At 38.4% G+C, this 18,183-nt stretch overlaps 1 protein-coding gene across 24 annotated transcripts in view; it reads left to right on the forward strand.

Moving 5' to 3' along the window:
• BCAS3 (BCAS3 microtubule associated cell migration factor) overlaps positions 1 to 18,183 on the forward strand; it is a 712,862-nt gene that overhangs the window by 197,371 nt on the left and 497,308 nt on the right. For all 24 annotated transcript variants that reach the window (XR_013406305.1, XR_013406308.1, XR_013406307.1 and 21 more), the window contains exon 10: positions 5,480 to 5,556. Coding sequence is in view for 19 of the 24 variants with exons in the window: in XM_077970813.1 (XP_077826939.1) it covers positions 5,480 to 5,556 (77 nt within the window). In the remaining 5 variants the exon portion in view is untranslated. The remainder of the gene's footprint in view (positions 1 to 5,479; positions 5,557 to 18,183) is intronic.

Consider the following 18,183-nt stretch of genomic DNA (forward strand, 5'->3'; position numbering starts at 1 on the left):
TGGGACTACAGGCTTGCACCACCATGCCTGGCTAATTTTTGTATTTTTAGTAGAGATGGCGTTTTACCATGTTGTCCAGGCTGGTCTCAAACTCCTGAGCTCAGGTGATCTGCCCTCCTTGGCCTTCCAAAGTGCTAGAATTACAGGCATGAGCCTCCGTGAGGAAAGATGTTTTTAATTTTAATATAGTTGTCAGAAGGTAGGATAGTGCATCTCCTTGGGAAGAGTAGTGACTGAAAGGGAGTATAAGAGGGTGCTTTGGGGAATCTATAATGTCCTTTTTTTTGGTCTGGTTGTTATTTATGTGTTCAATATGTGTTCACTTTGTTGATTTGGGTAATGCTGCATGTATATTATATTTCAATACACACTTAATATGAAAAAGTTCAGAAAGCAACAGTAACATATGTTTGTGATTTCTTTCTTTGTACTCTGGATACAATTTGATGTAGCCTTTCACTATAGGTCCCCCTTACCTGTTCATCTACAAATACCTTTACCAATACTAGTAATGTATTTTATTTCATATTTCTCTTAGGAAGTATGTCATTCTTAGTGGGGTCAAATTTATGCATATGACATATGATTTTAGGTTGGTAAGATTGATGATATTCTGCAAATATTTGAATGAAGGAATTTGGCCAATTTTCTTTGAAATTACAGCTTCCTTTAAAGTGGTTTATATCAATATTTAGAGCAAAATTTACCATGACCAGATTTTTAAAATTAAAGAACAAAGGGTGCCACTTCATAAGTTGAAAGAATCTTATTTTCCTCCAGTTTCTGCATCTTCTCCCTATTCCTTTCTACAGACTGAAACTTTTGTCAGGTGAATCCCATGCCTGTAAGCTGGTTTTGCCTGTTAGACTGAAAGGTATAGGTTATAGAGATCGGAGGACAGGATACTGGGATGTAGGGAGCGGGTGGGACAGGGTACACTGAGATAGCATTTGTAGTAGTTCATTTGCCTGTAGCACATAGTTTTTCTCCATTTATTGGTACCTAGTTCTTAAAGTAGGACTACATAGCCCCTGTCAAATGACAAGATCTCCACTTAATGAAGATGTTGTTTTGATCATGCAAGCAGTTATCTTCTAAAATAGTTTGAAAAGGTTTTGTATAATACCTTTTTAGTGCATTGGTTATATACGAATACAATGAAGGGACTGTAAAATAAGTAGAGACAGCTGTGTCCATCAGAGCAAGCATCATGGGAATTTTTGCCAAAGGGTGGAAGGAACAGGTAAAGAGAGCTGATAGAGGACTGTTAATGGAACGCATCCAATATGATGAGAAAGGAGACACCTTTGTATTTGGATATAAAGAAAAAGTCGCCTTGGGCAGCTGTCTGATGTGGAAATCCAAAACCCATGTATGATTAGGAAAACAAAAGACAAAGATCAATAGATGTCATTAGCAGTCATTTTCAGTGTTCTTAAATTGAAAGGTAGATATGAAGTCTCCAGAGAGATCAAAGGAATGTTCAGTAAGCAATCTTGTTCCATTGGCCTCTATTTTTACTTGGAGGAGAAAACTTATTGCTTATAATCTTAGTGTTATTTCTTGGTTTTATTGTGTTCTTCATTTATGTTAATGATTGATAACAAATAGAACAAATGGGAATGGAAATTTTACTTTAAAATGCAAAATTATCTTTAAGTTTTGAAAGAGGAGCTTTGCTTTTATATGAAGAAACAAGTTTGTAATATTTATGATAATTCATCGATAGGTTAGTGTGAGTTCTAAATTCAGCTTACATTAAAAGTTAAACCTATGTTTGTTTTTCTGGGTTCTCCATAAGATAGACAAGGTCACTATGATGTTTTTAGGGCATGTGCTGGTGCCGGATACATAGTGGACACTCAGTGAATATGTATGCAATGAACTAACTTGTGACTTTTTCATTCTCTGCACACAGTTCTCATCCATTGAGTCTTAGAATGGCAGTACTCTGAAATTCATGGTATGCTTCATATACATGAAAAGTAAACCGAAAATAAAACAGGAGTTTTAAACTCAAAACTCATAAAAACTTATGAGAGTTGTTAATCAGCTGTATGATGGTTAAACAAATCTGTGAAATGGTATTTAATGTTTTATATGCTTATGTGTTTTTCTGGGGAGGATGTTCACATTTTTTTTGTTGTTGTTTTTTGTTTTTTTTTGAGATGGAGTCTCTCTCTGTCGCCAGGCTGGAGTGCTGTGGCGCAATCTCAGCTCACTGCAACCTCTGCCTCCTGGGTTCAGATGATTCTTCTGCCTCAGCCTCTCAAGTAGCTGGGATTACAGGCGCCCACCACCACACCCACCTAATTTTTGTATTTTTAGTAGCAATGGGGTTTCATCATATTGGCCAGGATGGTCTTGATCTCTTGACCTTGTGATCCACCTCCCTCGGCCTCTGAAAGTGCTGGGATTACAGGCGTGAGCCACTGTGCCCAGCCATATGCCACATTTTATCTGATCATTAGTTAACAGATATTTGATTTGTTTCTACTTTTGGGCTGTTGTCGATAATGCTTGTATGAACACCAGTGCACAAGTTTTTCAGTGGACATATGTTCTCTTGGGTATGAACATTTAGCTACAAGTTTTTGTAATTTTGAAATTTGAATTTCCCTGATGGCTAATGACACTGACCATTTTTAGTGTGCTTATTTGCCATTTGTATATCTTTGTCCATTTTAAAATTATTTGTCTTTTCAATACTGAGTGGTTTTTATATTATAGATATAAGTCACTTATCAGATATATTTTTTGCAAAAAATATTCCCTCATTCTTTAGATTGTCTTTTCACTTCTTTTTTCTTTATTTTGTTTTTTGTTTTTGTTTGTTTGTTTTTGAAACAGAGTCTCGCTGTCTCCCAGGCTGGAGTGCAGTGGCACAATCTTGGCTCACTGCAAGCTTTGCCTCCTGGGTTCATGCCATTCTCCTGCCTCAGCCTCCCAGGTAGCTGGGACTACAGGCGCCCGCCACCACACCCAGCTAATTTTTTGTATTTTTAGTAGAGACGGGATTTCACCGTGTTAGCCAGGATGGTCTCGATCTCCTAACCTCATGATCCGCCTGCCTCGGCCTCCCAAGGTGCTGGGATTACAGACGTGAGCCACCACACCTGGCCTGGTGTTTTCAGTTTCCTGATGGTGTCCTTTAAAGCATGTTAAATTTGCATTTGTTTTGATGAAGTCCAATTTATGTATTTTTCTTTTGTCCTATGTAAGAAACCATTGCCTAATCCAAGGTCATGAAAATTTGCAGTATTTTGTTCTAAGAATTTGATTGTTTAACTTTTATATTTAAGCCTTTGATCCATTTTTGTATGTGGTGTGAGCTGGGGGTCCACCTTCATTCCAGTCTAAATGCTTTTGCATTTGGATATCCAGTAGTCCCAGCACCATTTGTTGAAAAGACTTCTTTTACCATTGACTTGTCTTGGTATTCTTGTTGAAAATCAGCTGACTTATAAATGTAAATACCTGTTTTCTTAAAAAAAAGAGCTCAGACTTTTTATTTGTCCTTGCCACGAAAAATAAGGCAAAGTATCACAGTTCAGTTTTTTGTTTTTTGAAATGAGTTCGGGTCACCTCTCCATTGGGACCACTTTCTGGGAGGATGCCATCTAAAATTGCATCATGCTTGTGTACCCTTCTTAATTACTTTTTTAGTAATGGAAAAATACAGTGTGCTTCTAAAAATTTTTTACGTTCATTTAAATTGGGAAATGAGTTCTTTTAACATCCAGTTCTCTTTCTTTGTCCAAAAACATTGTAAATATGTTAGAGTTAGGCCTAGTATTATAGACTTTCATGTTCCCCCAACCCCTTCACTTGTTTTCAGAGTTTACCTAGAGTCAAAGGTTAATCTTTAAAGGAGTCATGCTTATAAGGTTGGGATGGTGCTAAGTGGCTTATGTTCTCTGATTCCAGCTATAAAGCATTCTTTTGGCAAGCAGGAAAATGGTTGTTTTCATTACAATATACTGTAATTCTTGAGGTCCACTGAACTCTAAAAATATGGACTCAAAAGATGAAATGAAGAATTGTAAACTGTTTTTCCTTAGGATCCTTTTGTATTTGTAAGGTTAAAGTGGTTATCAGAATTGACCGAGAGTTAGATTATTTAGTTTTAAAGCTAATTCAGGAGATTAGCTATGTCTAATGTGACACCACAGTTCACAGGTACTTGGTTCTGTTTTTCATGACAAATTTTAAAAGGGGGAAAACTTTCTTATAGATCATATTTATCCTCATTTCTTCAGCTCTGAAATTGTCAATGGAATACATGTATATATACTCATATAAAATTATATTTTAATGAATAAGATTAATTTATTCAATAAGAATCTAATCTATTGTGTAAATACTACATAATTTATATTAGAGTATGTTGTCTTTGTACAATTTTAGTGCGTTTTTGTCCTATATATGTTTCCATAATATGCATTTAATAGATAATAGTAATATTTTAGTTAACCTGAGGTCAGTTTTCCAGAAACCCAAAGTATTGCGAATATATTCCTTCAAACAGTAGCATAAATGAACAGTTTTTTAAAAAGTGAGCAATAAAATGAGAAAGCTTTTATTTATGTGGACTTTGTTTTAGGGTCTGTCTCTTCTCTATAAGTTTATTATTTTCTTTTCAAGACAAAAATTCAAGATAGGTGGCAGTTTAGGGAGCTGGGCTAAAAATGGCTGTGTACTGGAAGTGACAGTAAGGTGTGCTTCTTTAGTGCTTTTGAGCATAGCAATAGGAACATAGTCAGAATGAGCAGGGAGTGGTGGCAGGGGAGAGCCAGTGGTGAAGAAAACAGATTCTTCAATTTACATATCCCTCTAATCAAGTTGGAGGAAGATAGAAAATAAACAGTAAATATATGTCATAGAACAATTAACTGTTGTTATTGGCTAGAACTGCAAACAAGAAGAATGATATTGAGTGAAATGTAAATACAAAGGATTATGCAGTTCCCCAACATCTTTCTGTGGAGGCAGCCTTTCAGAGTTACTTGTCCTCATTGGCCTCAATGAGGTCAAATACTCGTTCTTTTTCTCTCCCCATTGTAGTATCATGTCTGATAGTCTCATTTTCTTTTGCCTTTAAATTCCTGAACCCATCATACAATTTCTCTCTCCTCTCCCAAAATTCTTCCTTGATTTATGAGTGTTAGACTTAAAATGACCCCTCTTAACTTCATTCTATTGTTTAGGAATAACTGTATAAAATGCCCAGTGTTTGCTGAAAGTGATGACCAGTTCTTTCCAGATTTGTTTCTTATTGGGAAAGAATTAAGCCAAAAGGAAACTAAATAGAGGGCGAAAAATGCTTAGCTAACAAAATAATTACTAGTGTTACGGGAATTTTATGTGAGACTTGAAAAAATATAAGCATTTGATTTTTCTGTTTTTCTGGCATCGACATGATGCACCAACAGAAAAGTTATTAAGAAATTTCTCAATAGTGCCATTTGAAATTTTTCAGGCTGCTATCCATGTCCAGGGCCAAACATGAATCCTATTGCTCTTGGGAGCCGCTGGCTTGCTTATGCAGAAAACAAGGTAAGACGTGGCCTGTGTTTGGATTATTTGTAATGGAGCAAGTGTTGAAGGATTTTCCGTAATAAATACCTATGCTCCATAGGTGATTACCAGTAATAAATGTTTAACTTACTAGTTCATTTGCTTTGGTTTGGTTTTAATTGTGCAACTAATAATTGAACTCTTAAGGATTTATAAATGTTTGGCAGTTGTCATTAAGTCCAGACTCTGTAGAACCTTAATTGTTTAAGCTTGGTTTTATATAAAGAACTTCATCCTATTAAAGTATAGCATTGAGATGACCACAGTAGTGGTATTAAGGAAAGTAGTTTCTGACTTTTTAGAAATCAGGAGGCAGGAGTAACTTCTGTCTTCATTGGTAGATTAGAAACCTGGGCATAGAATAATTTAATTGACAGGGCTGGGTGTGATGGCTCACACCTGTAATCCCAGCACTTTGGGAGGCTGAGGCAGGTGGATCATTTAAGGTCAGGAGTTCGAGACCAGCCTGACTAACATGGTGAAACCCCGTCTCTACTAAAAATACAAAAATTAGTCAGGCCTGGTGGCACGCGCCTGTAATCCCAGCTACTCAGGAGGCTGAGGCAGGAGAATCACTTGAGCCTGGGAGGCAGAGGTTGTAGTGAGCTGAGATCGCACCACTGCACTCCAGTCTGGGCAACAGAGTGAGACCCTGTCTCAAAAAAAGAAAAAAAAAAAAAGAATAATTTAATTGACATTAACTATATGCTAACAATTATATCTAAACAAGGGTTCAGCCATTTGTTTTAATAATTAAATCACACATGTTCACATTTTGTTGACTTTTTCAGTTATTTATCAATTTATTTATTAAGGTCATCATAGTAAGTGAAGATACTGTATGCACTAGGAATTTTATTTATGTCTTAAGGAAAAAGGTAAATTTCAATCTTCAAAAAGAAAGGTAAAATTCTTTTAATTCCATTTAGTACCCTGCATGTGAATATAGAAAGAAATCTTCTAAAAGAAGATTGCTATTTTTGGTTTTGTTTTTGCTGGTTGCATAGTTATTGTATCTTGAGATTAATATGAATTAATATGAAATAGTTCTTGACAAAATTAGGATGTGGTAACTAAAGTAGCTATTTGGTAAAGCTAAATCTACTAAATCTCTAGCCTCTGGAATGTACAAAAATCAAGAAACTACTGAAGAAAATTATTTTTTTTGGATAAATTCTTTGAGATCTTATCCTTAAGTCTGTCTGTAACTACTAGATATGTTACATCTTACTGAATTCTGTATTTATATTCCCTTTTGTTCTTTCTCTTGATTTTCCAGTATATCTTATAAAAATAACTTTCAAATTAATTCTTTTCAAACAAAACAAGAGGCATACAAGTAAGTGTAGTGACACAATGGTATCTTCTAATGTTTCTATCTGTAAAGCATTTCCCTTGAGTGCTGGAAACATTCAAGATAAAGATGTATAAATTGTCCCTTGGGTCTTGTGGATGTATTCTCGTGTGGTGGACTGCCCATTTGGAAGTGGAGGTAATATGTAAATAGTTACATATTGCCTTTGAGGGGAAATAACTCCCTTCATAGATGCATAGCCTGAATATGCACCAGTTTTCCCTCTTCAGGAATATATGCTAATATCTGGTGTTATGTACAGAGACCAGACAGCATAGTGGCCTTCACAAGGAGTTTGTGAATCAGATGTTGTGCTTTCATCTCGAAATATTTCTAGACAAATGTCCTTACATAGTATTTTCATAAGAGCTAGCATTTATTAGTTTCTAATTGTTTTAGCTTTGGGGCTGAGTATGGAATTGTAAAATTGAATTAAATTTTGGGGTACCAGTCTCTTTCAGTGAAAATGCTCTTTGACTATAAAATCTTAAGAAGCCGTATATCTTTGTTTTGTTTTAAGATTCACAGGGTACACGTGCATGTTTGTTACACAGGTATATTGTGTGAGGGTGGGGATTGGGCTTCTAATGTATCCATCATCCAGATATTGAACATTGTACCCGATAAGTGACTTTTCAACCCTCTGCTGCCTCCTCCCTCCCCCTTTTGGAGTCCCCACTGTGTATTTTCATTTTCATCATCATGTGTACCCATTGTTTAGCTCCCATTTGTAAGTGAGAACATGCTATTTTTGATTTTCTGTTTCTGAGTTAGTTCACTTAGGGTAATGGCCTTCAGCTCCATGTGTGTTGCCACAAAGGACATGATTTCATTCTTTCTGTGGCTGCATAGTGTTCCATGGTGTGTATAACCATATTTTCTTTATTCAAATAATCAACTGCTGATAGACACTTAGTTTGGTTCCATGACTTCGCTATTGTGACTAGTACTGTGATGAACATACAAGTGCATGTCCTTTTTAAATTAATGATTTCTTTTCCTTTGGATAGATACCCAGTGGTGGGATTGCTGGGTCGAATGGTAGTTCTATTTTTAGTTCTTTGAGAAATCTCTATACTGTTTTCCATAGAGATTGAACTAATTTACATTCCCACCAACAGTGTAGAAGCATCCCCTTTTCTCCATATTCATGTCAACATCTGTTGTTTTTGACTGAGTTTTTTTGAGACGGAGTTTCGCTTTTGTTGCCCAGGCTGGAGTGAAATGGCATGCTCTCGGCTCACCGCAACCTCTGCCTCCTGGGTTCAAGTGATTCTCCTGTCTCAGCCTCCCAAGTAGCTGGGAGTACAGACATGCGCCACCATGCCTGGCTAATTTTGTATTTTTAGTAGAGACGGGGTTTCTCCGTGTTGGTCAGGCTGGTCCTGAACTTCCAATCTCAGGGGATCCACGCACCTCGGCTTCCCAGAGTGCTGGGAGTATAGGCGTGAGCCCCAGTGTCCGGCCGTTTTTGACTTTTTAAGAATAGCCATTTTTGGCCCGGCATGGTGGCTCTTGCTTATAATCCCAGCACTTTGGGAGGACAAGGTGGGCGGATCACGTGAGGCCAGGGGTTTGAGACCAACCTGGCCAACATAGTGAAACCCTGTCTCTACTAAAAATACAAAAAATTAGCCGGACGTGATGGCGTGCACCTGTAGTCTCAGCTACTCGGGAGGGTGAGGCAGGAGAATCACTTGAACCTGGGAGGTGGAGGTTGCGGTGAGCCAAGATTGTGCCGTCGCACTCCAGTCTGGCCAACAAGAATGAAACTGTCTCAAAAATAAAAATAAAAATAAAAAAAGAATAGCCGTTTTCACTGCTGTAAGATGATATCTTGGTGTGGTTTTAAGTTACTTTTCCCTGAATATTAGTGATGTTGAACATTTTTTTTCATTTGTTTGTTGGCCATTTACATTCCTTTTGAGAAATGTCTGTTTCTGTTCTTTGGGGTTTTTAATGGAGTTTGTTTTTTTCTGGTTCAATTGTTTGAGTTTCTTGTAGATTCTTAGTTGAATGCATAATTTACAAATATTTTCTCCCATTGTGTAGTTTATCTGTTTACTCTGTCGATTATTTCTCTTGCTGTGCAGGAACTTCTTAGTTTAATTAAGTCTCATTTGTCTATTTTTGTTGCCTTTGTTTTTGATGTCTTTGTCATAAATTCCTTGCCTAGGACAATGTCTAGAAGAGTTTTTCCCTAGGTTTTCTTCTAGGATTTCTATAGTTTCAGGTCTTACATGTAGGTCTTTAATCCATCTTCAGTTAATTTTTGTATATGGTAAGAGATAAGGGGTCTGGTTTCATTCTTCTGCATATGGCTAGCCAATTTTCCCAGCGCCATTGATTGAATAGGGTGTCCATTCTCCATTGTGTATTTTTGTCAACTTTGTTAACAAAAAAGATCAGTTGGTTGTAAGTATCTGATGTTATTTAGTTCTCTGTTCAGTTCTGTTGACCTATGTATCTTTTTTTTTTTTTCCGACAGAGTCTAGCTCTGTTGCCCAGGCTGGCGTAATCTTTGCTTGTTTGCAACCCCCACCTGCTGGGTTCAAGTGATTCTCTCACCTCAGACTCCTGAGTAGCTGGTACTATAGGCATATGCTACCACACCTGGCTAATTTTTGTATTTTTAGTAGAAATGGAGTTTTATCATGTTTGCCAGGCTGGTCTCGAACTCCTGACCTCAAGTGATCCACTCACCTTGGCCTCCCAAAGTGCTGGGATTATAGGCATGAGCCACCATGCCCAGCCTATGTGTCTATTTTTGTACCAGTACCATGCTGTTTTAGTTACTGCAGACTTGTAGTATAGTTTGAAATTAGGCAGTGTGATGCTTCCTGAGTTTTTATTTTTGCTTAGGACTGCTTTGGCTATTTTTTTTTTTTTTTTTGCGCTTCCTTATGAACTTTAGGATTGTTTTTTTCCAATTCTGTGGAAAAAACATTAATAATTTGATAAGAATTGTGCTGCATCTGTAGATTTCTCTGGGCAGTATGGTCATTTAAGTCATATTGATTCTTTCAATTCATGAACTTGGGATGTTTTTCCATTTATTGGTGTTTGCAATTTTTTTCATCAGTGTTTTGTAGTTTTTCTTGTAGAGCTCTTTCACCTCCTTAGTTAAATTTCTTTTTCTTTTTCTTTTTTTCAATTATACTTTAAGTTCTAGGGTACATGTGCATAACGTGCAGGTTTGTTACATATGTATACTTGTGCCATGTTGGTGTGCTGCACCCATCAACTCGTCAGCACCCGTCAACTCGTCATTTACATCAGGTATAACTCCCAATGCAGTCCCTCCCCCCTCCCCCCTCCCTGTGATAGGCCCCGGTGTGTGATGTTCCCCTTCCTGAGTCCAAGTGATCTCATTGTTCAGTTCCCACCTATGAGTGAGAACATGCAGTGTTTGGTTTTCTGTTCTTGCGATAGTTTGCTGAGAATGATGGTTTCCATCTGCATCCATGTCCCTACAGAGGACACAAACTCATCCTTTTTTATGGCTGCATAGTATTCCATGGTATGTATGTGCCACATTTTCTTAATCCAGTCTGTCACTGATGGACATTTGGGTTGATTCCAAGTCTTTGCTATTGTGAATAGTGCCGCAATAAACATACGTGTGCATGTGTCTTTATAGCAGCATGATTTATAATCCTTTGGGTATATACCCAGTAATGGGATGGCTGGGTCATATGGTACATCTAGTTCTAGATCCTTGAGGAATCGCCATACTGTTTTCCATAATGGTTGAACTAGTTTACAATCCCACCAACAGTGTAAAAGTGTTCCTATTTCTCCACATCCTCTCCAGCACCTGTTGTTTCCTGACTTTTTAATGATCGCCATTCTAACTGGTGTGAGATGGTATCTCATTGTGGTTTTGATTTGCATTTCTCTGATGGCCAGTGATGATGAGCATTTTTTCATGTGTCTGTTGGCTGTATGAATGTCCTCTTTTGAGAAATGTCTGTTCATATCCTTTGCCCACTTTTTGATGGGGTTGTTTGTTTTTTTCTTGTAAATTTGTTTGAGTTCTTTGTAGGTTCTGGATATTAGCCCTTTGTCTGATGAGTAGATTGCAAAAATTTTCTCTCATTCTGTAGGTTGCCTGTTCACTCTGATGGTAGTTTCTTTTGCTGTGCAGAAGCTCTTTAGTTTAATTAGATCCCATTTGTCAATTTTGGCTTTTGTTGCCGTTGCTTTTGGTGTTTTAGACATGAAGTCCTTGCCCATGCCTATGTCCTGAATGGTATTACCTAGGTTTTCTTCTAGGGTTTTTATGGTTTTAGGTCTAACATTTAAGTCTCTAATCCATCTTGAATTAATTTTCGTATAAGGAGTAAGGAAAGGATCCAGTTTCAGCTTTCTACTTATGGCTAGCCAATTTTCCCAGCACCATTTATTAAATAGGGAATTCTTTCCCCATTTCTTGTTTTTCTCAGGTTTATCAAAGATCAGATGGCTGTAGATGTGTGGTATTATTTCTGAGGGCTCTGTTCTGTTCCATTGGTCTATATCTCTGTTTTGGTACCAATATCATGCTGTTTTGGTTACTGTAGCCTTGTAGTATAGTTTGAAGTCAGGTAGCGTGATGCCTCCAGCTTTGTTCTTTTGACATAGGATTGTCTTGGAGATGCGGGCTCTTTTTTGGTTCCATATGAACTTTAAAGCAGTGTTTTCCAATTCTGTGAAGAAACTCATTGGTAGCTTGATGGGGATGGCATTGAATCTATAAATTACCTTGGGCAGTATGGGCATTTTCATGATATTGATTCTTCCTATCCATGAGCATGGTATGTTCTTCCATTTGTTTATGTCCTCTTTTATTTCACTGAGCAGTGGTTTGTAGTTCTCCTTCTTCTTATGTATTTTTTCTGTAGCTATTGTAAATGTGATTGCCTCTCTGCTAGATCATTATTGGTGTATAGACATGCTATTAAATTTTGTGTGTTAATTTTATATCCTGCAACTTTACTGAATTCATTTAGCAAATCTAAGATTTGTGTGTGTGTGTGTGTGTGTGTGAAATCATTAGGTTTTCCTAGATACAAGATCATGTCATCAGCAAAGAGGGGCAATGTGACTTCTACTTTCCCAATTTGCATGCCTTTTCTTTCTTTCTATTGCCTGATTGCTTTGGCTAGGACTTCCAGTACTGTGTCGAATAGGAGTGGTGAAGTGGGCATCCTTGTCTTCTACTAAATCTTAGAGGAAAGGCCTTTAACTTTTCCCCAGTCAGCCTGATACTAGTTGTGGTTTTGTCATATATGGTCTTTATTATTTTGAGGTAATTTCCTTCTGTGCCTAGTTTGTTAAGAGTTTTTATCATGAAGGGATGTTGAATTTTATCAAATGCTTTTTCTTGTATCTATTGAGATGATCGTATGGTTTTTGTCCTTCATTCTGTTGATGTGATTATCACTTATTGATTTACATACGTTGAACCATTCCCGTGTCTCTGGAATAAATCCCCTTTGATTGTGGTGTATTATACTTTTGATGTGCTGTTGTTTTCTATTTTCTAGCATTTTTTTGAAGATTTTTGTGTCTGTGTTCATCAGGGATCTTGGCCTATAGTTTTCTTTTTTGTGGTGTCCTTGTCTGGTTTTGGTGTCAGATGATGTTGGCCTCATAGAATGAGTTAGGGAGAGTTTCTTCCTCTTTTTTTTTTTGGAATAGTTTCAGGAAAATTGGTGTTCTCTTTTGTACATTTGGTAGGATCCAACTGTGAATCTGTCTAGTCCTGGGCTTGCTTTTTGGGAGACTTTATTACCTACTCACTCTCCTTATTCATTATTGGTCTGCTCAGATTTCTGTTTTTTCCTGATTCAGTCTTGTTAGGTTAGGTTGTATGTTTCCAGGAATTTATCCATTTCCTCTAGATTTTTCAGATTTTCAGTGTATAGCTTTTTATAATAGTTTGCTGATCTATTGTATTTCTGTGGTATCACTTGTAATGTTCTCTTTTTCATTTCTCATTTTGTTTATCTGGGTCTTTCCTTTCTTGGTTAATCTGGCTAGTGTTTATCAATATTGTTTATCTTTTTGAAGAACCAATTTTTTATTCATTGATCTTTTGTATTGTTTCTTTAGTCTATTTTGCTTAGTTCTGCTGTTGATTACTTTATTTCTTCTGCTAATTATGGATTTGGTTTATTCTTTTTTAGCTCCTTTGGGTGCATTGTTAGATTATTAATTTGTAATCTTCGTGCTTTTCTGATGTAGGCATTTATTGTTGTAAACTTCCGTCAGTACAGCTTTTGCTGGATTCCCCAGTTTTGGTGTGTTGTGTTTCAAGATCATCATTTGTTTCAAGATTTTAAAGAATTGACTCAGTAGTGTTCAGGGGCATGTTATTTGATTTCCATGTGTTTGTCAAGTTTCCAGAGTCCCTTTTGGTATTTATTTCTCGTTTTAGTCCATTGTGGTCTGAGAAGATACTTGATATGATTCAGTTTTTAAAAATGTATTGAGACTTGTGCCCTAACATATGGTCTATCATGGAGAATGTTCTATTGGCTAAGAATGCATATTCTGCAGTTGTTGGATAGAATGCTCTATAAGTGTCCGTTAAGTCCATTGGGTCTAAAGTCCAGTTTTAGGCCAGGCACAGTGGCACATGCCTGTAATCCCAGCACTTTGGGAGGCCAAGGCGGGTGAATTACTTGAGGTCAGGAGTTCAAGACCAGTGTGGCCAACGTGACAAAACCCCATCTCTACTAAAAATACAGAAATAGCCAGGCATGGTGGTGTGCGCCTGTAATCCCAGCCACTTGGGAGGCTAAGGCAAGAGAACCACTTGAACCCAGGAGGTGGAAGTTGTGTTGAGCTGAGATCGCTGCACTCCAGCCTGGGTGACAGAGCGAGACTCTGTCTCAATAAGTAAGTAAATAAATAAATAAATAAAGACCATTTTAAATCCAGTGTTTCTTTGTTGATTTTCTGGCTAGATGATCTGTTTAATGCTGAGAGGAGTTTTGAAGTCTCCCACTATTACTGTGTTTCAGTTTATCTCTCTCTTTAGATATAGTATATAGTAATAATTTGCTTTACGAATCTGTGTACTCCAGTGTTGAGTGCATATATATTTAGAACTATTATATCCTTTTGCTGAATTGATCCCTTTATCATTATACGATGACCTTCTTTGTCTTTTTTTTTTCCCAACTGTTTTTGACTTTAGAGTCTGTTTTATCTAATACAAGTATAACTACTCCTGTTCACTTTTGGTTTCCATTTGTGTGGAGTATCTCTCTTTTTTTTTTCCCCTTTACTTTTAGTCTACATATGTCTTTATGGTAAGGTGAGTTTCTTGTAAGGAGCATATAGTTGGGTCATTTTAAAAACCATTTAGCTATTCTGTATCTTTTAAGTGGATTATTTATTTTATTTACATTCAAAGTCATTATTAATACTTGGGGCTTTGTTCTTATTGTATTGTTGATTGTTTTCTGGTTGTTTTATGTATTTTTGGTTTCATTCTTTTTCTCTTATTGTTTGGTGTTATGGTTTGGTGGATTCCTGCAGTGGTACTCTTTGAGTTCTTTCTCTTTCTCCTTTGTGTCTTTGCTTTACCAGTGAGTTTCATAGTTTGGTGTGTTTTTGTGATACTAAACGTTGTCCTTTCACTTCCAGGTTTAGGACTACTTTGAGCGTGTCTTGTAGGGCCAATATAGTGATAATGAATATTCTCAGAATTTACTTGTTGGAAAAAACCTTATTTCTCCTTCATTTATGAAGGGTAATTTTGCTGGATACAGTATTCTTGGCTGACATACTTTTTTCTTTCAACACTTTAGTATATAATTCCATTCTTTTCTGGCTCGTAAGGTTTCTGCTAAGAAATCTACGGTTAGTGTGGTGAAGTTTCCTTTATATGTGACTAGACACTGTTTTTTCTTGCTGCCTTTAGGATTCACTCTTTATCTTTGATTTTAGACAATGACTGTAATGTGCCTTAGAGAAGACCTTTTTCTATTCTATCTGCCTGGGGATTCCTAAGCCTGTCGTATCTGAATGTCCAAACTTTTGTTAGACTTGGCAAGTTTTCATCTGTTATTTCATTAAATGTGCTTTCAAATTTTTTCTTTCTCTCTTCAATGTCAGGAATACTGATAATTGTAATGTTTTGACACTTTATGTTTCCCCAGATGTCATAATGTCTTTGCTCATTTTTAAAATTATTTTTTCTTTATTTTTATCTGATTGGATTGTTTCAAAAGAGCTGTCTTCAAGTTCTGAGATTCTCCCTTTTGCCTGATGTAGTCAGATTTATTTATTTATTTATTTATTTATTTATTTATTTAGAGACAGGATCTCACTGATCTTACTCTGTCATCCAGGCTAAAGTTCACTGGTGCAATCACAGCTCACTGCAGCCTAGACCCCCAGGGCTCAGGTGATCCTTTTGCCTAAGCTTCCTGAGTAGCTGGGCCTACAGGTGTGTGCCACCACACCAGGCTAATTTTTTTTTTTTTTTTTTGGTAGAGATAGGGTCTTGCCATGTTGCCCAAACTGGTCTTGAACTTCTGGGGCTCAAACAATCTTCCTGCCTCGACCTCCCTAAGTGCTGGGATTACAGGCATGAGCCACTGTACCTGGCCAGAATTTCTATTTGACTCTTTTAAAAATTATCTATCTCTTTGGTAAATGTCTCATTTATATTCTGAATTGTTTTTCTGATTTTTCTATATTTTTTTCAGAGTTCTCTTGTATCTCACAAGGTTGTTTTAAAGTATTATTTTGAGTCCTATATATGGGCTCTCATAAATTTTGTTTTGATTGGAATCTGGCTGGAGAGTTATTGTGTTTCTTTGGAGGCATCATATTTTATTTTTCATGTTTCCTCTGTCTTTACATTGATATTTACACATCTGGTGTAACAGTTACTTCATATTTTTACATTTACTTTTGTAGAGGACTTTTTTTAGTGAATGAAGATGTAACTATAGTACTGGTTGGATAGGACACTTTGGTCTTGATTCTGGGTATGTGCAGTGATGTAGTCTGATTTTTTTTTCTGTATACATCATTAGGGGTATTTATTATTTACTTAATGAATTAGGGTGTGATTATTCGTGGTGGCTATGGTGAAGTTTTGCTGGAGACTGGGATACCAGGTTGGCTGGTCATCAGTATGCAGTGGTGGCAGCATTGGGCTGAGTGTGCCTATCCTTGTGCCCCAGAGTAGTGTACACTGGCACCTATATTGGTGGTTACAAGTGGGCTGATTCTTGGTCTTCCAGGTAGCTAGCTTGGATACTGGTAGTGGCAGTGGTGAATGATGTGGGTGGGCTGGTTCCTGGGTCTCTGGGCAGCCAGTATGACATGGGTGATGACAGTAGCAGTGGCAAGATAATTCTTTTTGTTCCTAGTGGTATGTGTTGATGTTGGTGGTGGCTGCAGTGGTCTGGGGGTTCGGGAGGTAGTCTCCAGGCCTGTAGTTGGAGTTTGCAGGTAGATGCCAGCTGTTGAGGCAGTGGCAGAGAGATAAGACCCAACCTTAGACCCCCTGGAGGAATGCTTATGTACCCAAAGAAGTGGATTGGGTTGGGCAGTCCCAAGGACCCTGGGTTATATGTTCTTTTTTGGGGGGGTTGAGGGCAGAACTAGGCTGGATGGGCTTGTTCTCAGGCTCCCCAATGGTGAGAGCAGATACCAGCCATGGTAGGTGGGGACAGGTTAGTCCTAGAATCAGTTCTTGGGTGAGGGGCCCTGAAGCTGCCTTTGGAGAGGGTAGGTCTGGCCTCAGTGGCCACAGCTAGGCTGGTAGGTGGGGAAAATGTGTCTCTTTCACACCCCAATTCTAGTGGGGCTCACCTTCCAGTCCTGGTGGCAATGGCATATACCTGTCTCACCCCCATCCCTGGCTGCAGGAGCCTCTGCCCAGCTTGCAACCAAGTCTTAGTGGCAACTCATGCCTGCTCGTGTCTCAGTCTCTGTCCTGGCAGCACTTGCTTCCCTGCATTGGTAGCTGCTACAGCCAATGCTTTACTCGATTCTCAGCCCCTACTGCGGGAATGTGCCCAGATCACACCCTAGTCCTAGCAGTGACAGCCTGAGTTTTTTTTTTTTTTCCCCTGAGACAGAGTCTCACTCTGTTGCCCAGGCTGAAGTGTAGTGGCGTGATCTTGGCTCACTGAAACCTCCATTTCCTGGATTCAAGCAATTCTCCTGCTTCAGCCTCCTGAGTAGCTAGGATTACAGGCGTGTGCCACCATGCCCGGCTAATTTTTCTATTTTTAGTAGAGACAGGGTTTCACCATGTTGGCCAGGCTGGTCTTGAACTCCTGACCTGGTGATCCGCCCACCTCAGCCTCCCAAAGTGTTGGGATTACAGGTGTGAGCCACCACTCCAGACTCCTGAGTTTTTTTTTTTTTTTTTTTTTTAAACACCTCAGTCCCAGTGCTTCTAGGCCCCAGAGCAGCATGCCATCTGCCAAAACCAGGTTTGAAAATGATGTCTTGCTGGGCATGGTGGCTTGTGCCTGTAGTTCCAGCTACTTGGGAGGCAGAGGTAGGAAAATTGCTTGAGTTCAGGAGTTCTGGGCTGTAGTGCACTATGCCAATCGGGTGTCTGCGCTAAGTTCAGCATCAATATGGTGGCCTCGCAGGAGTAGGGGACCACCAGGTTGCCTAAGGAGAGGTGAACCAGCGCAGGTTGGAAATAGAGCAGGTCAAAATTCCCATGCTGATCAGTAGTGGCATCACACCTATGAATAGCCACTGCATTGCAGCCTGTGCAAAATAGTGAGACCTGTCTCTTAAAAAGAAAAGAAAAGAAAAAGAAAATGTTGTCTTGCTATAGCCACTTAGGTATCAGAAAGTGTATGGGACCCAGTACAGGTTACCTCCCTGGAGCGGTTCTGTTTGAGAGTCTCCCAGCAGCTCCCTGTGTTAAGTTTCAGGGCTTGGGAGGGTTGAGGGTCTCTCTCCTGGCTGAGATTGCATGGCTCCATGGTGGGGGATGTGGGCCGCTGGAATTCTCTTACTTACCCTTGCCTTGTGTTGGGAAGCCACTCCCAGCTCCCAGCCTATCCTAGCCAAGCAGGCTACCTGCCTTCCTTCTCCTACCCACATTTGGTGTTTCCTGTTAGTTCTCTGTTGAGTTCTAGTGTTTTACCTGGGACAGTGTATTTGAAGTGTGATTCTCTATGCACTATTTTGGTTCTTCTAAGTGGAGGGGATGAGCATCAAATGGCTTTTGACCAAAGTCTCTATCCCTTTCGTTCACAAAAGATAACATAGTA

Source organism: Macaca mulatta, chromosome 16 (genome assembly GCF_049350105.2).
Source record: "Macaca mulatta isolate MMU2019108-1 chromosome 16, T2T-MMU8v2.0, whole genome shotgun sequence".
Lineage (NCBI taxonomy): Eukaryota > Metazoa > Chordata > Mammalia > Primates > Cercopithecidae > Macaca > Macaca mulatta.